Raw genomic sequence first — 27,283 nt, 5'->3', positions numbered from 1 at the left:
AATATTGATAGAGTCAACTAAAAATAATGAATTGTATATTACTATTGGTACGAATGTTTTTTATTCTAATATTTGGAAAGATACCTGGAAGAGGCTGGACTTACATAAGGTAAAACAAGTGTAAAATATTCTATGAACAAAATTTAAAAACAAAAATTTCTTATAGGTACTCATTCTAAAAAGATATCTTCTTAATTTATAATTTCCAAGACATTGTTCTTTATCCAAAAACTATAAAGGTTAACAAAGCATAAATTTTGATTTAAAAGAACTATAGGATATACACAAAAGAGCCATAATCAAAGGAAGAAGAAAGATTATATCTAAATTGTTATTATATAAGAAAAAATATGGAAAAGTTTGCACTCAGATAATGTGGGCAACTGTGGGATAGGGCAAATCAGTTCAAAATAAAAGTATGTACAAGTATGAAAAGGTATGGAAAACTGTAGAAAATGACAGTAAATTCCATTTTGCTGCACATAATTCAAGAAGATTAGAAATCTACAAATGGTAACTTCAAGGACATTAAGTAGGTTGAGCAAACATTTGTTGCTCTCTGGCTACCCAGGAACCATAGTTCTAGTATCAGAGATTAACTTGAAGGTTTTTAACTTAGCACATCTCTTAGCTTTTATGTCTGATTTCTAATTCTAGTCTTACTTGGAGGTATAATGAATATTTCATTTAAAATTTGCAATGGGAAATTTTAAGTAACTGAGGAGTTTAACTACTTAACTTCTAAATAATTAAGTCCCTTAAATGAATAACCAAAGTATTTGGTATAACCAAGTCTTAGAGTTTTACTCCTTAAAACATTTTATGAAATCATGAGAATGGAAGCAGAAATAGTCAAATAAAAGAAAGAACTTCTGTTAACTTTTTACATCCTTGACATCTCTGTTGTATTCAGATGCTTTGGCCTCTAAAATGTAATTTAATTGTTTACTGAATATCTGGCTAAAATGGGTATATTTGCAGTTGTATTTACTATTTTCAGCTAGGATGATATATTGAAAAATTATATTCTGTCTCTTTGAAGGACAAGACAGTTTAGATTGCTTTTCTGTCTCAATGCAGATTAGGTTACTCTTCCAATGAAGTTCAGAGGATGTAATTTCATGAAGTCTGTTATTAGAAAAGAGATTTGGGAGTTTTTTTCAAATTATTTTTAATATATTTATCATGTACAACATGATGTTTTGAAATATGCATACATTGTGAAATGGCTACACTAAGCTTCTTAGTATATTAATTAACTCACAAATTTTTATTGTATGTGGTTAAACACTTAAATCTACTCTCTGAGCAATTTTCAAGAACAGATGTTAATATTAACTATAGCCACTATGTTATATCATGAATCTCTTAAAATTTTTGTTTCTAGTTGAAATTTTGTGTATTTAACCAACAGCTCCCTAAATTCCAACCCACTCCAGCCCATTGTTACCACTATACAACTCTTTATTTCTATGACTTTTACTATTTTATGTCTCAGATATAAGTGAGATCTTATGGCAATTTTATTTCTGTACATGTCTTATTTCACTATACGTTCAAGATCTATTGATGGACACAGTTTGATGCCATACTTTGGCTACTATGAATGGTGCTGCAATAAATATGGGAGTGCAGTTATCTCTTTGATTAAAAAAATATGGTACATATAAACAATGGAATCTTATTTAGCAATAAAAAAGAAGGAAATCCTGTCTTTTGTGAAAACATGGATGAACCTAGAGGTCATTATTTAAAGTTAAATAAATGAATCACGGGAAAAAAGTACTGCATGATCTCATTCATTAGTGGAATCTGGTAGAGAGGTCCTGGTAGTTGCCAGTGGCTGGGGAGTAGTTGGTCAAGGATAGAAAATCACATTTTTATAGGAGGAATAAATTCAGGAGGTCTATTGTACAGTATGGTAACTGTAGTTCATTAGGATACACTGTATTCCTGAAAAATGCTAAAAAGTGTAGACATGTGGTATCACCACAAAAATAAATATATAAGATAAAATACACATTAGCTAGATTTAACATTATACAGTGTATACGTATACTTCAAAACAGTGATGTATGTAATAAATACAATTTTATCTGCCAGGAAAAATAAATAAATACATCAAAATTAAGTTCAAAGTATAAATTTTAATAAAGTCTATGAGAAAAAAAGTGATTTTAAAAGTGACCATGTGTGTTCTGGGAGAGACATGTATAGGCAAAGGAAGAGAAATATCAATTTCACCTCAAATTTTGTGGGAAATATAAATATGTAGCAGTTCAATTTTTAAGCCACTCACTGCAATCAATAAATCAATACAGGTTTTTCATATGATTGTCACAGATTTTTTGACAAAGATTTTGACAAACATGTTTCAGGTGTTTCTGTTAAAATATCAAATAATTTTAGAAATATGTCATTACAACCACTAGGGAGTCTCTGTGTGTGTGTGTGCATGCATGTACATGCATTTGTTTACTATACCTCAGCTGGCTTACAAACATTCAGTGAGCTTCAGGCTAGAGAGGAACTTGAACTCAAAGAGGTATATTCATTCTGATAAACTGTAAGAGATAATACATCAGTATTTCTAGTTCATGAAAGAAAACTACAGAACCCTAAAGAAAGAAGTCAAAGAAAACCTTAGAAGATGGAAAGATCTACCTTGCTCTTGGATAGGCAGAATTAATATTATCAAAATGACCATACTACCAAAAGCACTGTACAGATTTAATGCAATTACCTTAAAAAATCCCAATGGCATTCCTCATAGAAATAGAAAAAGCAATTATGAATTCATCTGGAAAATAGCTAAAGCAATACCCAAAATAGCTAAAGCAATCCTTAGCAGGATGAATGGACCAGGTGGCATTGCTATACTAGACCTTAAAGTGTACTATAGAGCAATAATAACAAAAACACCATGGTATTGACACCAAAACAGACTGGTAAACCAATGTGGTACAGAATAGAGGACACAGAGATGAATCCACAAAATTACAATTATCTTAAGGTGCAAAAAACATACCCTGGAGAAAAGATAGCATCTTCAACAAATGGTGCTGGGAAAACTGGAAATCCATATGCAACAAAATGAAATTAAACCTCTATCTCTCACATAACTCAAAATGAATCAAGGACCTAGGAATTAAACCAGAGACTCTGCATCTAATAGAAGAAAAAGTAGGCCTTAATCTTCATCATGTGGGATTAGACCCCAACTTCCTTAATAAGACTCCTATAGTGCAAGAATTAAAACCAAGAATCATTAAATGAAATGGACTCAAACTAAAAAGTTTCTACTTAGCAAAAGAAACAATCTGTGAGATGAACAGAGAGCCCACATCTTGGGGGCAATTTTTTTCCCCTCACACATCAGATACATCATTAATCTCTAGGATATATAAAGAACCCAAAAAGCTAAGCACCAAAAAAAAAAAAAAACCAAAACAAATAACCTAATCAATAAATGGGCCAAGGACCTGAAAAGACACTTCTCAGAAGAGGATATACAATCAATCAACAAATATATTTAAAAAATTCCATCATCTCTAGCAAACAGAAATGAAAATCAAAACTACTTTAAGATATCATATCACTCCAGTCAGAATGGCAGATTTTATGAAGACAAATAACAATAAGTGTTGGCAAGGATGTGGGGGAAAAGGTACACTCATACATTGCTGGTGGGACTGCAAATTGGTACAGCCAATATGGAAAGCAATATGGAGATTCCTTGGAAATTTGGGAATGGAACCACCATTTGACCCAGCTATCCCTCTCCTTGGACTATACCCAAAGGACTTAAAAACAGCATACTATAGGGACATAGCCACTTCAATGTTTATAGCAGCACAATTCACAATAGCTAAACTGTGGAGCCAACCTAGATGCCCTCCAATAGATGAATGGATTAAAAAATGTGGCATATATACACAATGGAATATTACTCATCAAATACTTCTTTTAAATTAACTAGACTTCTAAAATTTTGGAATGTGGCAGACACTGAAATGCAATAATCATACACAATAAATCTTAATGACTTAGTGAATAATAACAATTAAAAGCTGAGAAATTACAAAAATGACTTTATCACATTTTTTCATTGTATTTGTTGTAAATTTTGAACTAGTTTTCTGCTTTCATATAATTTGGTATCTCTACCTTAGCTGTCAATAAGAGATCTGCACATTTTGTGTACAGCACTACGCAGTCCAATATAATATCCACTAGCCAATTATGGCTTTTGAGTATTTGAAAAGTAGCTCAATTTTTAAGTTCAATTAATTTAATTTTAATTAATAAAGGTATTACAAAATGTTTTTTCATTAAGTATAACATTACTGTTTTACTAGACTACATTTCAACTGCTGTATCATGTATAGATGTATTGCAGTAAAGATGTTGAGAAATCCATTCTTTCCTGTACTACATATTGATACAACATTAAATGTGCTTGTGTGTTTAATTATTTTATGAAGACACCAAGAATCAGAGTCATATCTAAGTAAATAATAACTGCTATGGTTATGCTTAGATATGAGGTATCCCCCAAAAGGTCTTTCATTAATGCAGATAGAGTCAGAGGTAAAGTGACTGCACTGAGCGAGTTTGTTTGACTGCCTTTTGATAATCACTGCTTTGTTTCACATTTCTGTATTTGCATTTGTTTTTCATTAAAAATAACAATTTAATAATAACTGTAGAGATCATCAGTATAGAAGATTTATTCCCTTAATGCTTTATTTAATCAACCTCCTGAATTAAAAAGCATATTTTATATCTTTCAAAAATACCAAATTATCTCTATAGTAAAATAAATTCTTTTAGTTAGCAGGCCACTCTATATTATCTAATAAATTTTTCCACAAATTTATTTCAATGCTTACTCTTATGGTTTGGATGTGAGGTATTCCCCAGAGCGCCTGTGTTAATGTAGGAATATTCGGAGGTAAAACGATTAGTTTGAGAGCTGTGATCTAATCAGTCCATCCTCATTTGAATGGACTGACTGGTGGGACTGTAGGCAAGAGGGCCAGGGCTGAAGGAGTTGGGTCACTGGTGTGGTGCCTAGGAAGATAATCCACTCTCCCCTTCTCTCCTTCCATTCAGGCCATGAGTTGACCAGATTTCCACAACTGGGTCCTTCCCTCATGATATTTTCCTCACTTGAACCTTTAGCAATGGAGTCAGTTACCTATGGACTGAAACCTCTGAAACTCTTACCCACAAATAAACTTTCCCTTCTCTAAGTTGTTTTTGTTGGATATTTTGGTCATAGCTATATAAAAGTTAATTAAAATACTAATGAATTAAAATATTTTAAAAAATGTAGTAAAAGATTCTTCTAGTCTTTTAAGCAAATCAACTATTTTCAAAGAAAATTTTATGTCCAAAATGATGTACTGTGAATATAAAATACCATCAAAACTTTAAAGATTTAATAAAAAAGAATGTACTATATGTCAGTAATATTTTGATTGTGATTAAATGTTAATTTTCTGACATATTGGTTAAATACAATTAAAATAAATTATGCTTGCTTCTTTTACTATTTTACATTGCCACTGGAGAATTTAAAATTTTATAGATGAATGTGTCATATTATTATTGTTATTTATATTTTTGGTTAGTGCTGTGCTAAGAGGTATAGGACCAGGCATCAATAAATTAGAAGATAAAGAATGACAAGGACCTTTATAGCAATGATCACTGAAGACCTTTCACAGCAAAGCAAGGCAATCATGAGAGCAACTTCAGTGGATTACTGGCATTGCAGAGAATGGGTTTTAAGTTAAAGAACTATATAGACCTAGAAAGAACCATAGTCTGATATATTAAGGAATTTATTTCAGTTCACACAGTGGAGTCTGTACCATGATTTACTAGCTTCTAATTCATCATTCTTTCCAGAACACTACTTGTGTAAAGGAAAATTTAAACCTGAGAATCTCATCCATCCCTCTCTCTTAATAGAATTGAAGATTCTATTGCCATATATTAATTAAACACTTACTTTGAGTAAGAGTGCTGACTTTTTTGTTACACTGATAAACCAGAAAAAAATGAGTGACCAGTAAATAGGAAAGTCCATGTCAGTTACAGGATATTTAAAGACTATCGTTGTATTTTCTATAACAAGGGAGGACATAATCCAATGCAACAAGGTTACCTTCTTGTTATACAAATAATATGATGTTTTAAATTGAGTTTTTTCAACAAAAGTGCACTGAGTATTATGAAATCATAACCTTTCCCATTAAGATTTTTTACTTTCTTCACCTCAAGCTGTTTTATTAACTACAGATTACTTCTTGGGTTTTCCATCCACAGTCAGTACTTCCTGAACTACGAAAAGATTAAATAAGTGTATAATAGCAGACATTCTTAATAATTATTTCACCAGCATTCATATCATAGCAATGAATGTAGTCCCCAGTTATGTCAGAGTTAATTTGTAAAACATTTGTTAAAAGTTTGATATGGTTTAATGGGGATAATTTTCATTATCATAGCTACTGTGTAAAGAAATATACAATATTTCCCTCCCCCTGCTTTTCTTTCTTCCTTTCTTTCTTTCCAGTGTTTTACTATGTTCCTCAGGTTTCTAACTCCTGGCTCAGGTAGTGGTCCTCCTGCCTCAGCCTTGTCAGTAGTTAGGATGATAGGCAAGTGCCATCAGTCAGCTAGAAGCCTATAATTGTGTTATTTTTCTAAAGAAACAACACATAAGCACTTATATAATTAAAATATACATAAGCCTCAACTAATTGCTATGAAAAGGCTGGGACATTGTTCTTTCAAATAATGCTCAGTTTATAAAGAATATAATTAAAATTGCCTTTCAAATCATTTTCCAACAGTAAGGATGCTGCTGCTGCTCATGCTACTGCTACTGATGATGATGATAATAATTATAATAGCTAAAAATTTATAAAACTTCTTATTGTCTGCCAGACACTATTCAATGTATTTTACATATATTAACTAATTTAACAACTGTCATTTTTGAACATCTCACTCTTAATTAAGAACAGCAAATTTCCACAATATTCACTTATTTTCAAATTTTATTTCCAATGAATTTTCATTTTTTCTGAAAAAAAGTGTTATTCTGATGTTTGTAATTTTGAGGATGACTAAGGTGAGAGAAATTGCATTGATTTGAGAATAACAAAGCTCTTAGCAAGAACTACACAGACTTTTATCTGCTTCCCCTTACAAACTAGGCTACATGTCCTTCTTCAGGGTATGTCTGCACAACTTGTCCTCAAGTTGTTGTATCTTGCTTGGCAAAGTAGAGATGATGAAACAATGGATGAGATAGCATGAGGAGTACATGAAAAAGCAGTATGGAGATTCCTTGTATATATGGGAATGGAACCATCATTTGACCCAGCTATCTATCTCCTCAGTCTATACCTAAAGGACTTAAAATCAGCATACTACATGGACACAGCCACATCAATATTTATAGCAGCACAATTCACAATAGGTAAACTGTGGAGCCAACCTAGATGCCCTTCAGTAAATGAATGGATAAAAAAAATGTGGCATATATACACAATGGAATTTTACTCAGCAATAAAAGAGAATAAAATCATGGCATTTGCATGTAAACGGATGGTGTTAGAGAAGATAATGCTAAGTGAAGTTAGCCAATCCCCCCAAAACAAATGCCAAATGCTTTCTCTGATATAAGGAGGCTAATTCATAGTGGGTTATGAGGGGGAGCATGAGAAGAATAGACGTACTCTAGATAGGGAATAGGGATGGGAGGGAAAGGGAGAGAGTAGGGGGTTAGCAAGGATGGCAGAAAGTGATAGACAACATTATCCAAAGTTCATGTATGAAGACATGAATTTTTATTGACATACTTTATATACAACCAGAGATATGAATAATTGTGCTGTATATGTGTAAGAAGAATTATAATGAATTCTGCTGTCATTTGTTTTTTTTTAAATCAATTTAAAAAGAGAAAAAATAAAACTACATTGAGATTTCACCTCATTCCAGTCAGAATGGCAATTATAAATAATACAAGTACAATAAATGTTGGTGAAGATATGGAGAAAAAGGTACACTCATACATTGCTAGTGGGACTGCAAATTGGTGCAACCACTTTGAAAAGCAGTATGAAAATTTCTCTCAGAAAACTTAGAACAGAGCCTCCATTTAACCTAGTTATCTCATTCATCAGTGTATACCCAAAGGACTTAAAATCAGCATACTATAGGGACACTGCCATATCAATATTCATAGCAGCTCAATTCACAGTAGCTAAACTGTGGAACCAGCCTCGGTGCCCTTCATAAAGAAAATGTGGTATATACACACACAATGGAATATTATTCAGTCATAAAGAGAAATGAAGTTATGACATTTGCGAGTGCATGGATAAAACTGGAGACTAGCATGCTAAGTGGTAAGCCAATCCCGAAAAAAACAAAGTCCAAATGTTCTTTCTGATGTGTGGATACTAACTCACAATAAAGAGTACTTTGGATTAGACAAAGGGGAATGAAATAAAGGGAAGGGGAATGGGAATATGAAAGATAGTGCAATAAACTGGACATTACTTTCCTGTATTCATATGTGAATACACAACCAATGTAATTCCACATTATGTACAACCAGAAAAATGGGAAGTTGTACTCCATGTATGTTTAATATGTCAAAATACACCCAACTGTCATATATAACTAAAATGAACAACAAGAAGTCTAAGTTGCACCTTTCTTCAAAAACTCTATGGAGGACAGGGATTATTGAGAGAGGGCACCAATACCTCTATCATATCTTAAACTCTGTTAGATATAGAGTGCCCCTGAGTTCAATACCTTGTAACCCTGCCAAAAAAAAAAAGATAATTTATGGTAGAAAATGTGGTTTAAAGAGCTTCAGCTGAAGATTAGATGGAAAATCCACCAAATAGTATTATGGAGTCAAAGGTAAATAACTGAACATGCTAAGAGAATGGGCCACAAAGTAATTGTGCACACCAAAACGGATGCATACAGGATCCTCAACTACTAAGAAGCAATACCTGTAGTGAAGCCAGCTAATATTCATAAGTGAGAATGATGGTTTACACATAGAAAACTTGGTTATATCTATCATTATTAAAACTCACAGTCTAACACATATTCAGAAGTTTTCTTGAAAAAGGAATGAGGAGGACATATAAACCATAAAACTATACCTGGCTAAATCTGAATACAAATAAAAAGACTCTTATCCTAGAAAAGAGTGGTAAGTGTTATATTTATGCTATCATCAGCAGGAATATATAAGCCTATTAAAAAATTTACACAAAATTATCTATCTATTGTTTTTTTAGATTTATAGATATCCAGTACTATATTTGGACCTACTATATATTTATATATTTCAGAAAACACAGACATATATGTATGTGTGTGTATATATGTATATATATACATATATTTATAATGTGTGTGCATATATATATACACATATGCATATATGCACACACACATATATATGAAAATTTGATATTGATAAGATTACTTTATCTCATTCATAAAAGATAGTAGTTGGTATATTTTACTTTGGTAATCTAAATTGCAATCATTTTACTAAACTATTTCTGGATTCTCACAAAATGTGTGAGACTGCAACAAGTTAATAAAAAATTGTTTTTAAATTTTTAGGAGTATCAATAAAAAGCATTGGGCTGGGGATGTATCTCAGTGGTAGAATGCTTGCCTAGCATGCAAGAGGCTCTGGGTTTAATCCCCAGCACTCCAAAATAAATAGATAGATAAAATAATAAATAAATAACATATATATTTGTATATATATAATATTTACTTTAAAAGAACACAACAAGCCTAATAATCATTAAATCTTTGTTGTTTTCTTAAAAGAAGAAAGTCACCCTTAAATGAATGCTATAGAGATTGAATTAATTCCTTAGAAAACAACACAAAGTTTAAACAAAAATATTTATCAAACCTTTATAATGCTGAATTTTATGACTATTTTAAGTACATTCATTTTATCTTTACACTCCCTGATATACTTTACACCAGAATCTATCGTCATTCAATTTTAGGTAATACTCTTTATTAGTATCTGATTTAAGACAACACTTTTTTCACAAGTAATGTCCACCAATAATTCTGAGTATTCTCAAAGTGAATATATATTGTTAATTCATACTATTATGAAAGAGGATTATAAAACAACAAGGCAACATAAAGGAACAATCAATATTATTACTAAAATTATACTTAATTTATGGAACTTCAGTTTATATTTTAAAATTATATTTCTATTTTAAATATAACCACATGACTTAAATTTTAATTAATTGTTAAAATGTTTAGCAAGATGATATATTATATGGGAAATTGTTTGTTTAGAGTTGAGCAAAAATAAATGCTAATAATATGTTTCTGATACACAAAACTTTTCTCAGCTCATTAATATTCATTTCATAAAGGAAATTCTACTTAAGAGAAATTTGAAGGGAAATAACTAGCCAGTTTACCATTATACATATCCACAATTTATGAAACAAAATTAAGAGTGGGAGATATGTAGCAAGATTTTAATGATTAGAATTCTTACAAAAGTTAGTATTTAATTAAGTATGTAGTTTAAATTTTCAGTTTCAATATTGCTATGTAACTAAAATTACCTTTTTACATTTAAAAAATTTCCAGGATTACTGGCTTTATTTTAAATTAAATCAATGGACGTCATAAAACAGAAATAAAACAATACATACATATATAAATATAAGTGTGTATATATACACATACATATTTGTTAAACAAATTTAACTCTAATTCATTATTTATTGATATGATATAAGGCATTATGTTTTATATTGGTATGACTGTGAAATGTTTATATCACAGAAGAACGGTGTCAGAGTTTTTAATAGTTACTTTAGAAAGGCAGAGGATTATCTAGATAGACCATTTTGACTATTAAGATATTCTGAGTATTTCTGCTGTTTTTATAGGCACAGTACTAATTAAAAAATGAATCTTATATACCAGGCAAGCCCAATGAGAGAAGTAAATTTTTTTTTACTCTACATAAAATTTTAAAAATGAATTTCCCAGTGAGAGTAATAATTTAGAATGGAAGGGAACTTAAAGAAATAAAGGTGGTAATAATATCAAAATAAAAACAAAGAAAGCATGGTACAGATTAGAAATTATTCTCAAACACTATATACTGATGAAACTTAGATTCCTATTCTCTCAAAACTCAGGAAGTACAAATAAATACATTACTCCATAAGATTGTAAGAATGAAGATGGCCCACATATGAAAAAATGATATTTTGAGAAAAGAATTCAAAGATATTCTTCATGAATCTTCCCATACCATATAATTATTTAAAGATAAAAATTAATATTCATCAATTACTTATTGAATTATACTAACAAAGCTCCATCTACTCTATTTAACAGGAAAGGAAGTTATTCATCCATGTTCAACATTCCCATGTCAGTATAGTACAAGTAAAGTGTCCAGAGACCAAAAGGTCTTCTTTTTTCATGTCACACTTCCTCCAAAGAATCCTGGAATCATAAATATGACTCGTTGAGAGTTATCAGATTAGAGGAGGGGGTTCAAAATTAGCATGGTGGGATATATCACTTCCTATATTATGTAGTAATGAATATGTGAAGACATAAGAAAAACTTACATTTAAACAAAGTTCGAAAAAATATAGCTAAACATGTCAAGAGACAGCAAAGATTAAAATACTATCACCTTTATAGAAATTTGCTTTGATGCTATGCTGTTTTATTAAGCTTGAACTAGATTTATGATATCAAAATCTGTTATAGAAAGGAAATTGTTTCTCAGTTTTATTCACAAAATATTCTGTTTTAAACTTGATTCCAAGCAAAAGTGCTTTTCCTTTGAGAAACATGGGCATCCTCCTTTGTGTTAGTGAGAAAATCTAACATTTTTCCTGGATTCAAATATTTTGTTTGGCTCCTGGATTCAAATATTTTGTTTGATCACAATATTTAAAGTACTTGTTCCTCATGGCTAGCATGTATAGTTTCTCACCTATCCCATATGGTTGATGATCTCTTACAACTGAAGCATCTTTATTTACTGCATGTCTTATTTTTACTGTAAGAAGTCTTAAAACCTTCTGAATTGAACAATAATTTGTCTGGCTATTGTGATTATTTTTATGCATGAAAAATCCAAGACTCAAGAGAATTCAAATAGCAAATAGTAATGTCACGATTCAACTCTAATCTTCTAACCACACAAATCCTATTCTTTCCCTAAGATCATATGCTGCATTCTCAATAATTTTATTGTCTTTGTTTAGTAACTGTATACACACATTTATGTCAAAAACCTCCCAAATATAAAAAATGGGGTAACTATTCCCAAGTTATTTGTTTTTCAACTAAAAGACAGACATCTAAAATGTAAAAGGCCTGCCTCTATATACATGAGGTTTACAGGAGGTGATTTTAAATATGGCTTAAAAATTTAGTTCATTAAATGTGTTTTCTAACAAAAGAAATGCCCAATTGATTCCTAAATGAAATAATCTATTTGAGAATCTACAAAATATTTTATTACATAAATTTAAGATATTGTGTATTACTATTAATATATCTTGGTTAAGAACATAGAAAATATTTACCTATACAAGAAGCATTATGCACAACAATATTATGGAAGAAAAGGGATAAATAAAATGTGATAAAACCTATAGAACCTATTTAGAAGGATTAATCTAGAATACCAAGAAACTCACATATTTAAATATTTGTAATTGATGAAATGTTACAGTTCCTAAACTTACAAGTCCAAGAAAATTATATGAATCCTACAACTACAGCTTCCACATTGCACATTAAAAAAGCAAAGTGTGTATTATTCCAAAATTAAAATTAAAACATTGTAATAATACTTGATACTTAAATAATGAAGCCTTATGTATTAGAAAAGAATTCTTTTCTATAAACATCTCCAAGAGGCAATGTTTTATGTACTGAACAATTGAGTGTCATTTAAAAATCCCTTTTCAATTCAGAAAATAGGAAAATATGATTGTGTATGCATGGGAAAGGAAAAAAAAACTAGATTTTAGGCTTATACAAAGATCAAGTGACAACAATATTAATCCTTTTAAAAATAGGTAATAATAATTCCAAACACCACAGTTTCAGACAAGTTTTAATATTTATGTGAAAAGTAGAACAATTCAGATTCTCATTAGAAAAAATTATTGGTGTAATTTGAATATGGCAACAGTATAAAAAAACAATGACACATATAGTACAATAACATGGAAATGATTTTCTTTGGAAAGGAACTGCAAACTAAAAAGGAAAATTTAAAATCAAAAAGGAGATGATAAAAAAAGTTTTCAAACAACATATTCTCAGTATAAATAAACTCAGGAGAAAAAAAGAGATGCTTTTATTTATGTTCTATTGGAGTAGACATACTCAATGTAAAACCTCAGTGAGGAAAACTTTTATATATCATAAAACATTGTACTTAAATCACAACTTTTCTTAGTATTTTTGAAAGGGAATACAACTGTACTTATTGGCATTGTAGTCTCATTTTCTACTTAATCATATTTAAAAGGGCAGTATTTAAGCCAATCAAGAACCTAGTTTATAATACAACTTAAAGGTGGTTCTGTTTGAAAAAAGTACATTGGTATATAGCTATATGCCTTTCCATCAATTATGGAACAAACTATAAAAAATAGCTAATTGCATTCATTGAACCCTTTAGTAGTTTGCAGTTAATTTTCACGGTATTTAGTAAAGGACACAGATGAAATAAAACGTTATAAAGAAAATAGTAAGTGTTAGGAAATCAGGAGCTTCATTAAAACATTAAATGAATTCAAAATTATAATTAAATCAATGATAATTACTGATAGTAACTCAGTATTTGAGTTATTAAGAAGCTGAGCTGTGTAGACTTGATTTTGACTTTTATATAATATCTTCCACAAAATGTTCCATTTACATTGATCTTAATTAAGATACCACTGAAACGAAATAGTGCTATGGAACAATGTAAAAAGCAAGATTACCCTTTCATGCTAGGGTACCTATTTTTTGCATAACAGAATTATGAGTTTTGCAGACATTTAAATCGGTTTTATCAGTGTTTTTTAATACAATTTTTAAAATTTGATTCTGATTTCAAAAATTACTTCTCCAAGAATTTGTGCTAAGTAAAATATTATTTGGATATAATACAACTAGAAAAATTAAACCTGATCAGGAAAGTTTTAAAAGGATACAATGCAAAGGCACACTTTTAGGTAATAAAACTTTCCCTACATCTTATAAAATCATAGTTTCCATTTTCTTAGCCCATTTTATTTCCTCTGTGTTCTGTGGATAAAGTTTACACTAAAACCTACCTTATTTTAGGCCTCTTTTTCTGCTGAAAATAGGAGTAAACCATACCCCATAAAACACTTCCTTTCTATTGTTTTTGTTGTTGTTGTTGTTGTTGTTATAAATTCATTGATTATGTAATTTTCAGTGCTAAAATCAAACAGGCCATGCTGGAAAATAATACTGAGTTTTGAAAATTCTATAAATGTCAATTTAAAACCAATGAGTGGAATATTAAAAATAATAATTAAATACACAAATCTAGTGGCAGTTTTGTGCTGTTGTTTTACAACGCAAAACAACCCTATCTGAAAATAAGTTCCATGAAATTATATTGCATAAATTGAGTGCCATTTAATGTTTGAGATAAATCTATTTTTCTCCAACTTTTATATTTAAGTGTAAAATGATTGCTAGCTTATTTGCACTCAGGAAAAGTAAAAGATATTCAACTGAAAGATTCCATGAATCTAATAGGAAAGATCACAACATGAATCAAAGGGGATAGTCTTTTGAATTCCTGCTGTGCCATCTGCTTTACCTCATTGCAGAGAGGAATCAGAGCTAAAAACTCATGTGGTTGAAAATTCCACAAGGAAAGGAGTCAATCTAGAGAAAAAGAAGCTTTGCAATAATATTTCTTTTCAACCAATATCCTCTGATTTCTGAAGTGCACAAAGACTTAAGAAATTAAAACTGGAACCTGGATGAAATATTTTTGCAAATGTAAAAGTGACACTGTTTTAATTTGGTCAGATTCAAATTACCATATTTGGATTGTTATTTTTAATAATATATATGAAAATAGATCTTTCTATAAATATATTTAAAGTTTTAAAATATAATATTTTATATAATATTTTATATTATATTATATTTATGACTTACTGACATAATGAAAAATGTTAATAAATCCACAGAACTTTAAAGGATATTTGCATTCATTTTCCATTCCATTAAACTGCTTTAGAAACAAATTATTGTAGGTTTTCTGAGGTGGATTTTGCCTAAAATTTTTATTTTAAGTTAATGTGCTAAGGATTTTTATTACAAGGTAGTTTTATAAAAGTCAAATTAGAATTCACATTAATCCATTGCTGTTATTAGAAAAATATGATCAAACAGCTGCAGAGAAGTTACTGATCTTCAAAATATAAATTAATTGCTAAAATATGTAGTCTAGTAAATGATGGTCTAATGTTGTTTTATTTACTAGTTATAAACTTCCTAAAGTCACCATATTAAATTTGCAAAGTGCTAAAGACCACAGACTACTAAAGAGGAAAGTGTTTTTTAAACAAAAACAAAAAAAACTGATAAATGAACAAATATAACTATGGTAATACTCACTATTACCTGAAAAATTGCTGATACACTACTGGAATGAAATAAATTATTAACATAAACAATCTTAGGATAAAGTACACTAAATCCACATAATAAAACTGAACAATGTAAAAGTTACTTTTTCATTTGTACTCTATTTTCATAATAATCTTGTTTCAATGATTTTTCTCAAAGTTAATACACAAAATATTATATTCTACATATCCAAAATTGTACCTGTTAATAAAATTGGTAAATAAGATTCCTAGCAAGGTTCATTAAACTAACATTAATAAGCACATTGTGTATAGAAATGGATTTTAAGTGAAGAAGAGCCTGTTACAATTGCAGACAATTATTTGTGGTCCAGTTTCTTGTAGCATCCCAAATTGCTTAAACACCATATTACATCAGAATAGTATATCTGTTACATATTATCTTTTTTGAGTCATCTGATTCTTTAATCTAGATATTGTGCTGTAAAAATCAGCTAACTTTAATATTGCAATTTAGTTATGATCACATTATTTCCTCAGCAAGAGAATGACATTTGCCTATTCAAATTACCATCTATAAGTGCTAAATTTATATTGTTATCTTTTTTTCCATCAGAAAATGCAGTTGTGCATACTAAAATAATTTTACACATCAAGAGAGGAAAAGGTAGTTATTAAATGTACCTTGATATGGAGCACTAAATCCACGATATCGGTGATTGCTGTCTGTAACAAAATGCAGTCTGAGCCAGTTTTTGTTGCTGATAATTGGTGGTGGTATATTCATTCCAGATAACCTGAATTATGAAAGACAACAACATAAAAATTTAAAAAGCTTTTCAGCAGTAAAAAATTTTCACTGAATTGGAACCAAAAAAGTATCAACCTGTACAAAAATTATGACTTTGTGTTGTCAACTTTTAAGAATAAGTGAAATTTATTTTATGCATTGTAAAACTAATCATAGAATAGCACAGTTTCAAATTCAGTGTTCCAATTAGGTTTTGAATGTTAACAAAGTAAATTGTAAAATTTCAACCACATATGATTTTTTATTCACTCATATTTATTGCACCAATAATACATTTACTACATTGATAATAATAAATAAAATTGGTGCTTAACTGATGGTGCTGGTCATTGTGTTCCTCATGAACATATTGATAAAATATAGTTACAAAACTGAAATTCTTCAAAGATATTGATATCCCATATTGAGTTAGATATTTTTCATATAATCCATATATATATAGTATCATAAATTTTCACAATTACCTAGCTTTCTTTATATTTTATACTACCATAATTTATTAGAACCCTACTCCAATGGATAGTCACAAAACATTTGTCTGGAATATTTATTTAGTCTTGACATATTTTTTCACAAAGATGGCATTTAATAATCTCTTTAAACAAATTAAGTAAAATTATTGAATTTATGCTCTTTATATTAGTCATGATTAAAATAGGGAGTAATTTTTGCTTCTTAATCTTTTTATGATTTCCAGCAAGGCAGTTTTTCTGATTTCATTCAATAAAGAAAAGTCTCCCTCATATATTTCCTCTGTGTACCTAACCATTTAAATTCTATATGCATGATACAAATCATGGTAAAAGATTCTTTTTTTTTTGTTTTGTTTTTTGTTTTTTGTTTTCAATGACTTGACTCTATTTTATTGAAACCTACAGAGGTGATAAAATTGCATAGAATTCTCACCCATGCACGTGAGATGGGAAATCTGAATAAGATAGGAGATGGTATTACTGTCAACATCCTGGTATTGATGCTGTTGTTATAGCTTTGCTGAATGTTATTATTGAGGGAAAATGTGTGAGAGATCCCTCTATATTCTTTCTTACAGCTGCAGGTGAAGTAATGATTTTTTAAACAGAGGGTCAGGGGGAGAACATTGCAAAATAAAAATTGGAGTCCACATTTATTTTAGTGAATGTTTACAAAATGTCATACTATATCAATTGCTTCAGTGTAATAAGTCAATTGTTATATATGTTTAAATCACAAGGAAAGTTAATTTTATATATATATATATACACATATATATATATTTTTTTTTTGGTCGTTCATAACATTACATAGTTCTTAATACATCATATTACACGGTTGATTCACGTGGATTATGAACTCCCGCTTTTACCCCGTATACAAATTGCTGTATCACATCAGTTTCCCTTCCATTGATTGACATATTGCCTTTTTAGTGTCTGATGTATTCTGCTGTCTGTCCTATTCTCTACTATCCCCCCTCCCCTCCCCTCCCCTCCCCTCCCCTTTTCTCTCTCTACCCCTTCTACTGTAAATCATTTCTTCCATTTGTACTACCAGCAGAGTGGATCACTTAGAAGATAGAACGTAAAAGATTCTTAAAAGCAAGACTATCACGTACTGCAGGAGACTTTTTAGATCAAGGCTTCCTAGTAAAGTCTTTGTCTACACCATTCTTTTATAGCAGCTTAATTCACAATAGATGAGCTATGGAATCAACCAAGGTGCCCTTCAACAGATGGACAAAGAAAATATGGTATACATAAACAATGGAATATTACTCAGCCATATAGAAGAATGAAATTATAGCATTTGCTGGTAAATGGATGGAACTGGAGTATATTATGCTAAATGAAATAAGCCAGTTCCAAAAAAACCAAATGCTGAATGGTCTCTCTCATATGTAGATGCTAACACATAAAAAGAGCTCTATATCACAAGAATTAAAGCCAAGAATAAATAAATTGGATGGACTCAAACTAAAAAGTTTCTTCTCAGCAAAAGAAATAATCTGTGAGGTGAATAAAGAGCCTACATCCTGGGAGCAAATTTTTATCCCTCACACATCAGATAGAGCACTAATCTCTAGGATACAGAACTCAAAAAGCTAAGCACCAATAAAACAAGTAACCTAATCAATAAATGGGCCCAGGACCTGAACAGACACTTCTCAGAAGAAGTTATACAATCAATCAACAAATATATATAAAAAAGTTCATCATCTCTAGCAAATAGAGAAATGTAAATCAAAACTATTCTTAAGATTCCATCTCACTCCAGTCAGAATGATAGTTATTATGAAGAGAGGGTAAGGAGGGTATGTATCAAAACCCTAACCCTTCTTTGTGGGGAAGGACAATGTTAACAGATCCCAATATCAACAATATATCACCTATGAACATTTTTTTGTCATTAAGGCGTTTACAGTTTAATTTCAATGTACAGAAATGTTGGATTTCATTATTAACTAAAATATAATCAGTAGTTTTGTAAAATGGTTTACAGTTTCTTAAGGTGGACAAGGAACTGGGGGTGGGGCATAGAACAATATGCTGAGGAGGAAGGATGTGAGGATATAGAGTTAGTTAATATATCTTAGGAAATCTGAAAGAGAAGTCTAATAAAGAGGGTTAGTAGCAAGAGAATAGACAGGAAGTAATTTAGGGTAGACAAGTATGTGGGAAGACAGAAGAGTACATAAAACAAACACACATGCATTTAGAAAAATACAGGATGTTAAAATAATAAAGTTTAGAAGGGGAAAGAAAAATGAAAGAAGAAAAAAGAGAACAAAAAAGGACATATGTAATACCTCTATATTTTATTATTGAGATGACTCAGTCCTCAAAATCCTATTTATTGCAAAGTTCTAGGTTTCACATAGGGGATGTGAGGATTGGAGGATAGAGGGTTAGAAGAGAAAAAAAAATACTTGAAAGAAGAAACCATGGTTGTTGCTAGTTTTAGAGATCCATATCTTTTCTGTTTTTCTTCTCATCCAATAGGTGGGGTCATCTGTTTTAAGCTGGTGTCTCTGCCCTCAGGATGGTGGAAGTAACCAGGGTTGGAAGACTGGTCCTGGTATAGAGTGTCTGGGAGCAGGGAGTGCCACCTGTCAGTCCTTGCAGAGAGACTACATTTCACAGGTCTCTTTTTGGGACTGCTCCTCTGACTTGAGCACTCTGTATTATCTCTCTCTCTCTCTTACCTGGAGATTTCCTAGTTCCTGGTCTCTCTGTTAGGTTCCAAACTTTTGTCCCTTCTCCCTCTCACTTAGCAGTTCCCAACTGCAGGCCTCTTACACCAAGGCTCACACCAGGTGGGCGGCGCCCTGATGGCACTGCACACCTGCCCAACTGAGAGCTATTTCTGTGTTGTGTGGTCAGTGTGTTGAGTTATCACTGCTGGAGAGAGGTTGGGGGGAGTTGGATAGTTGATACCTGGCCAGATCTATATCTTTTCTGTCAGATGAAGATCTGATCTGAGAGCTGACCCCACTAAATATGGCAAGAAAGGTTATCCAAGATGGAGTCCATCTGCTTCTAGTGCCAGGGTGTCTGGTGAGGTCGGGGGAGCCAGGTGATGACATTGTGCTGTGGGTAAGTAGAAGCTGAGTGACTTGTGTGGGAGCAGAGTGCAGTCTGTGAGCTGTGTGTGGGTTAGAACTGTGGGCTTTGGGTTTAGGGAGGCAGGAGTCCTGAGTTCTACTGTAACGCTGAGGCTCTGAGCCCTGCACTGGGGTCACAGCGCTGGTGATTTCTGCAGAAATCAGCTGTATAGGGGTCCTATTATACTCTCTGAGATGCATTATTCCAACTAGGTGAGATCTGGATCACAGAGTGTCACAGAATGCTGCCTCCCTCTGGCCCACCATCTTGGAATCTGCCAGATGGCATACATTTTTTAATCCCTCACTTTACATTTCATTTTAAAGTTGTTCTGATAACATAAAAAATAATAAGCAGAGATATGTAGATTCATTTACTAGATTGTTCCATATGTTTAAATAATGATAAATATTAAAATGTAAAACCCACCTGGTTCCATTAACCAAAATATTATAAATTTCCTTTAGTTTACTTGTTTTTTGTTGATTCCCCATTTTGGACCACTTTGGTTTCTAAACTTTCTCAAAATTAGCTTTTGAAATAACCAGTGTCAACTTTGGTGGACCTTAGTTTGTTGTTATAATTGTTTTTAATCTTTCCATTCCTCTAAAATTATTCAAGAGTAATGATCTGTGTTTTCTCAATTTTAGAAGTCATAGACAGAGTCAAATCTTCAATACAGGATTATTCACATCATCTTCTCCTTGATTCTAAAGTCCCGCTTTCCCACTAAAATTTTCATACTCCTTCCAAATTTTACTAGTCTCTTTACTGCTCTTGCTCTCTCTGGATCTTTCACCTGTTTGACCTTCTTTTTTCTTTATCATTGAGGTAAGATCTATTTCTCAGGAATATTCTATTCTCCATGACCTTGTCAATTTAATTGTCTTGTTTAGTTGCAATTAGTCCCTTAAATTCGTTCATCATCTCAGAGCCTTTTCACATACTTAAGACTGAAATGAATAAAACTGGTTTACATTTACTTACTTAATCATTCTCAGGGAAGTCAGACTTAAAGTTCTAAGGCTAAAATCAATACTGATTCTCCTTTTCTGTTCCCACAAAGCCATCTGCATATTTTCATCATGTCATTTATTACTTTGTAATAGTAGTAAGTTTTCTATCTCTTCTACTATTTTACATTTTTATGAAACTCATTATATCCCTGGTGCTTAACCCAATGATTTATAGTAGATCTACAATGGCATTATTTATCAGAAAATAAAGAAATGAAAACTATTTGGGTACATGTCCTTCTAATACCTTATGTTTTGTTTTTCATACCCTTTATAATGTATGCCATTAATTCCACTTCATACCATTATCAAATGTTTTCATTCTTTATTCAAGATCCATTTAAAATTCTATTTCCTTTGTAAGTCTTCAATTCTCTATGCTGATGGTTATCATTCTGCTCACTGAAAAAAGCACTTTTCTCTTCCTGTGATGTATCTCATTGCTTTCATTTTGTTATATCATGCATTTTATCAAAGTTAAGAAGTTTAGTTAGGATCTACATTGGATTTATCAAATTAATAAGCACATTTCAAATTGTATAAAATGACACTAATTAAATGAAGTAATATTTTATTGCAAATTTCTCAAAGTGTTCTCTGAACATTACCTACCAACAATGCCTTGAGGTAAAGTTTCACTGACCAATAATTCTTTGAATTGCTCTTTTGTAGCCACATATTCTCAGTTTTTTGTTGTTGTTATTTTATTTTAGAATTTTTAAATTTATACGTTATAAACACTTTCTTATTTCCATGCTATGCCATAATAGCAAATAACAAGTAGTAGAATTTTCATATACAACCCTTTCAGAAACATATTGTTTATCTTTCATTTTTAGATAGAATGTATTTCATAGTCCTAAAAAATACAATCATCTGTAAAAAACTGTAAAAAAGTGAAAGAAAGAAACAAAAATTACTAAGCGTTCTATTATGCTCTAAAAGGTAATATAAATTGAAAAATTATTTTAGCAACTATATGTGATGATATTAATAGTATTAATCTTCTGCCTGGCGGACTGGTGGGTATCTGTAACTCTAGCAGCTCAGGAGCTTGGATTGAAAGTTCAAGGCTAGCCTCAACAACTTAGCAAGGCCCTATAAAACTTTTTGAGACTGTCTCAAAAGAAAAAAGGCCGGGTATGTAACTCAGGAATAAATTGCCTTTGGATTGAATCACCAGTACTCCCCCAAAAGTATCACTCTTCCATATCATATTAAATCATGAATAAGGTATATGTGGAATATACAGAGATCTACACTGAACAGTTTGTGTTTGCTTGAGACAGTAATCCATCCACATCCTTGGTTACATATGCAAAAGTCACTAAGCTGAAAAAGAACCAAAGAGCATTAAGAAGCTAAGCATTATAAATGCAATCAAATTATTAGAAAGCCATATGTTAGAAAGTATTCACAAAGCAAAGGAGACTGTTGACTCTTCTTAAATTCCTTCCTTTTCCTTCTTTTCCTCCCCTTTACCCACATGTCCCTTATGCTATCTATACAATTTGTGACCCCACTCTGTTTTCTCACTTATCACTCATTTCCATAATTATGCTTCAGATTTTTTAAAGTTCTCCTATTACATATCTCAACTTTCATATTGCTATATTATCCATATTCTAAATGAAAGAAGTTGAGATAAGGATCCATGTTGTATTTATTAAGTCTTTAAATACATTTTCTTAAATTCTTTTATAATTTTTACTTTGTTGGAAATTATGGATATTTTAGACTAGAATTGCTTTTATATAAATGCATGCTTTAGAAAAATTCTTGCATATATTTTAGATTTAACATATGTGTGCATATTTAACTGTCAAAATTTAATTTATAAAATAGAATAAATAAATGATATTATAATCATTTAAATACTAAAATTGTAATTAAAAAGCTGTCCTCCAAAATCTCTAGACCTTGATATTTTTAGATAACTCTTCAAAATAGATAAGGAATTTTTACCCACATTTTTCCAGAGATTAGAAGAGGACTAAAAACTTCTTGATTCATTTTATGAGTTTAGTATTATCCTGGCAATAAAAACAGAAATCAGTACAAATAAGAATATAAGAATAAAATCAGTACAAAAATTCTTTTTAAAATACTGCAGGCCAGGTATGGTGGCATATGCCTATAATCCCAGCTGCTCACCAGGCTCAGACAGGAGGATCACAGGTTCAAAGCTAGCCTCAGCTATGGCAAGGTGCTAAGTAACTCAGTGAGACCCTGTTTCTACATAAAATCAAAATAGGGCTGGTGATGTGACTCAGTGATTGAATGCCCCTGAGTTCAATCCCTGGTACAAAAAAAATGCAAACCAATATTCTTGTGAACTCCTGTACAAAAATCCTCAATAAAATATTATGAAATTCAATCTAGCATTCTATTCTCTTTTAATGCTGAGTAAAAGAGAATAAAATCATGGTATTTGCAGGTAAATGGATGGTGTTGGAGAAGATAATGCTAAAAGTTAGCCAATCCCAGAAAAAAAAATGCAGAATGTTTTTTTTCTGATATAAAGAGGCTAATTCATAGTGGGGTAAGGAGAGGGAGCATGGGAGGATTAGATGAATTCTAGATAGGGAAAAGGGATGGGAGGGGAAGGGAGTGGGTAGGGGGTTAGCAAGGATGGTGGAATGTGATGGACATCATTATACAAAATACATGTATGAAGACTCAAATTGGGTGTCAACATAATTTATATACAGAGATATGAAATATTATGGCATACATGTGTAATAAGAATTGTAATGCATCCTGCTGCCATGTATTTAAAAATAAAATCAATAAAATGAAAAAAATTCAATCTAGCATTCAATAAAATAATTATATAATATGACCTACTGAGATTGTTTTCCAAGTTATATGAGGCTGATGCAACATTTGAAAATCAATCAATATAATCTAGCATACAGAAATTATTGAAGAAAAATCAAATTATTGAAACCATAGTTTGATAGAAAAAGCATTTGATAATCTCCTATATCCATTCATGACAAAAACTCTTCTGTAAATCAGGAATGGAAGAAACATCCTTAACTTGATCAAGTACATATACAAATAAAAGCTACAACTAACAACCTCCTTGATGTTGTATCACAGGATGCTTTCCCAATAAAAATAAGAAATACATCAAGGATGTCTTCACTCACCACTTTTATTCAACACAGTAATGGAAATTCTAGCCAGGGTAATAAGATATGAGGGAAAAATAAATATATGTGGAATGACAAGGAGTAAAACTGTCTTTATTTCAAATGACAGATTCATTTATACAGAAAATTCTAAGAAATCCACCAAAAACCCAAAAATTCTAGACCTAGTAAGCTCAGCCAAATTGTAGGATATAACATGAACATACAAAACTCAATCATGTTTCTGCACATTAACAGTGAACAAGTGACAACAAATAAAATACACAATACAATTTACAATTACTCTGAAGATAATCAAATATTTTTGTATAAATCTGGTAAATTGTTTATAGGCTTTTTACTTAGAAATTGTAATGTGTAATGAAAGAAATCCAGGATCTAAGTAAATGAAGAGAAATACATGTGTTCATGAATCGGATGACATACCAGTAAAAAGTTTCTATTCTCCCTAAAATTATCTATAGATTTAATGCAACTTCTATTGAAACTCCAGAAATTTTCTTTTCTGTAAACATTGCTAAGATCACTATAAAACTTATATGGAAAGTCATGGAACCAGCAAGAGTTAAAGTAAAACTGGAAAAGGAAAATAAAATGACAGCATTCTTTCTCACTGTCAAAGCTTAATATACAAATTGATTAGAGGAACAGAACAGAAAACCTAGAAATAAACCAAAACAAATGTACTCAGTTGACACTTGATTAAATTGTATAAAGTAATTTAAGAGAGGAATGATTGGTTGTCCACAAATTGTGCTACAGCGATGGGACAACCACAGGCAAGAAATGAATCTAAACTTTACACGAATTGTAAAATAGCTCAAAGTTGATCATTGATTTAAATGTAACATTGTAAAACACTTAGAAAAAACATACTTGAGAAAATCTCTGTTTCCAAGCCAGGTAGATTTTCAAAATTGAATCCAGAAACCTGACTCCTAAAAGTAAAAACTGAAAAGTTGGTTCTCATCAAGAGTAAATATTTTTGCTATGCAGAAGGCACTAAATAAGAAGATGAAAAGATAAGCTATAAAACACAAACATTTATATATTACATATCTGATAAAGGACTTTTTTCTAGAATATATAAAGCATTCCCAACTCCACTGCTGAAATCCACTCAGAAAATAAGAGACACAAATAGGCATTTAGTTGAAGAGCTTACATGATGAATCAGAAATTTAACAGAGAATAGAGGAAATTTTAAAGTGTTACATTATTGACTTAGAAAAAAAAGAGAAAACTTTAAAATTGATAATCTAAAGCCACTTTTTTAAAAATCAGAAAAAAACAATTTAAGTGAAATGAAAGGAATAATAACAAAAATTGAAAGCAATGGAACTGAAATAAGAAAAACAACAGAAAAAAATTAAAGATTAGTAAAATTAATAAATGTTTTACTAGATTGATCAAATAAAGAGATACACACATTCACATACACAGAGAGAGAGAGAGAGAAACAAAGAGAATAGAAACTACTGGAAATGACAGGATTATCAGTAGATACAATGAAGATATTTCAATAATAATAAAATAATATTGTGAACAACTTCATACCAATTGTTTTGAGAGATAAAGTACAAAATTTCTTGAGACATATACATATATATATAACCAAAGCTCATTCTAAAAGGTGTACTGTGTATAGTCTTATTTCTAAGCTACAAATAAAATTTATATTCAAAACCTTCCAAGGAGGAACATCTTAGTACACACAGCTACCTGCTAAAGTCTGTTAAATATTTAAGGAAGAAATAATACCATTTATACACTTGTCTCAGAATACAGAAGAAAATATTTACCAACTAATTTCACAAGGGTAAAAGTTGCCTGATTACATAGCTGAGCAATGACATTATAGAGCAATAAAATTATAAATACACTCCTCCATGAAAAAAAAAATATATATGTAAAAATACTTAACAACATATAACAAATTTAATCCACCAGAACAAGTATGGTCAAGGGGAATGTAAGTCTGACTCAATTTTGTAAAATCAATCAACATATGTCACACTGTGAACAAGTTTTAAAAGTAAAACTATATGATCATTTTAATAGATGCAGAAAAGAAAAATACTTGACAAAATTCAGCTCTAGAATTCCTAAAATAGAAATTCTCTGCAAACTGGTGATAGAAAGCAATTTGTTTAACCTGACAAACGACACCTAAGTAAAGGTTATAGTTTAAGTTCTCATTAAGATCACAAATTGAGGATGTGAATACTTATCATTCCTATTCAGCACTGAATTGGAAGTTCTTGTCAGTGCAATAAAGTAAGAAAAATAAATAAAGGCCTACTGATGTTAAAGGAAGGAATAAAAGTATCTCTAATCACAGAAGACTTGTTTGGCTATGCAGAAAATCTTTATGAAGCTATAAAATCTAGTAGAACTCACAAATGCGTTTATCAATTTTTAAGGATTGAAAATTAATGTACAAAAATCAACTGCATAAGTACATATTAGCAATGAGCAATTACAAAGTAAAGATATACCACAACCATCAGAAAAAAAGTGAAAAAGGTAAGAAAACATGAGAATTTTGAATGCTACAAACTTCAGAGACTGAGCAAAATCACATATATAAACTAGTAAATAAAGATTTAGGAGGAACTAACGTTGTTATGATACCAATTTTCTCCAATTGGTATCTGTTTTCAACATAATGCTTCTAAAAAAATTCCCCAAATACATTTTTTTTTGAAATTGATAATACAACCCTAAAATTCATGTGGAAATAAGAAATACCTAGAACAGATTTTAAAAGAACTTAGATTACTCATGAGAGTTTGACTATCAAACTATATTATTAGACTATCAAAGTATACTAAAAGATAATATGGTATTGCTGAAATTAGAGACACACAGATAAAGGAACATAAAAGACACTGTATAAATAAATCTACATATATATCATCAAGTGATTTTCAACAAAGGGTTCAATGAAAAATGGGTATATTTTCAACAAATAATCATGGAACAACTCTATATG

At 30.8% G+C, this 27,283-nt stretch overlaps 1 protein-coding gene across 3 annotated transcripts in view; it reads right to left on the bottom strand.

Moving 5' to 3' along the window:
* Positions 1-27,283, bottom strand: part of Csmd3 (CUB and Sushi multiple domains 3) — a 1,110,517-nt gene that overhangs the window by 726,206 nt on the left and 357,028 nt on the right. For all 3 annotated transcript variants that reach the window (XM_026384530.2, XM_026384531.2, XM_026384532.2), the window contains exon 6: positions 16,407-16,519. In XM_026384530.2, the coding sequence (XP_026240315.2) occupies positions 16,407-16,519 (113 nt within the window). The remainder of the gene's footprint in view (positions 1-16,406; positions 16,520-27,283) is intronic.

The sequence above is a fragment of the Urocitellus parryii genome, chromosome 7 (genome assembly GCF_045843805.1).
Source record: "Urocitellus parryii isolate mUroPar1 chromosome 7, mUroPar1.hap1, whole genome shotgun sequence".
NCBI lineage: Eukaryota > Metazoa > Chordata > Mammalia > Rodentia > Sciuridae > Urocitellus > Urocitellus parryii.
Note: the sequence above shows the minus strand (reverse complement) of the source record. Positions and strands in the feature narration are given on the sequence as shown.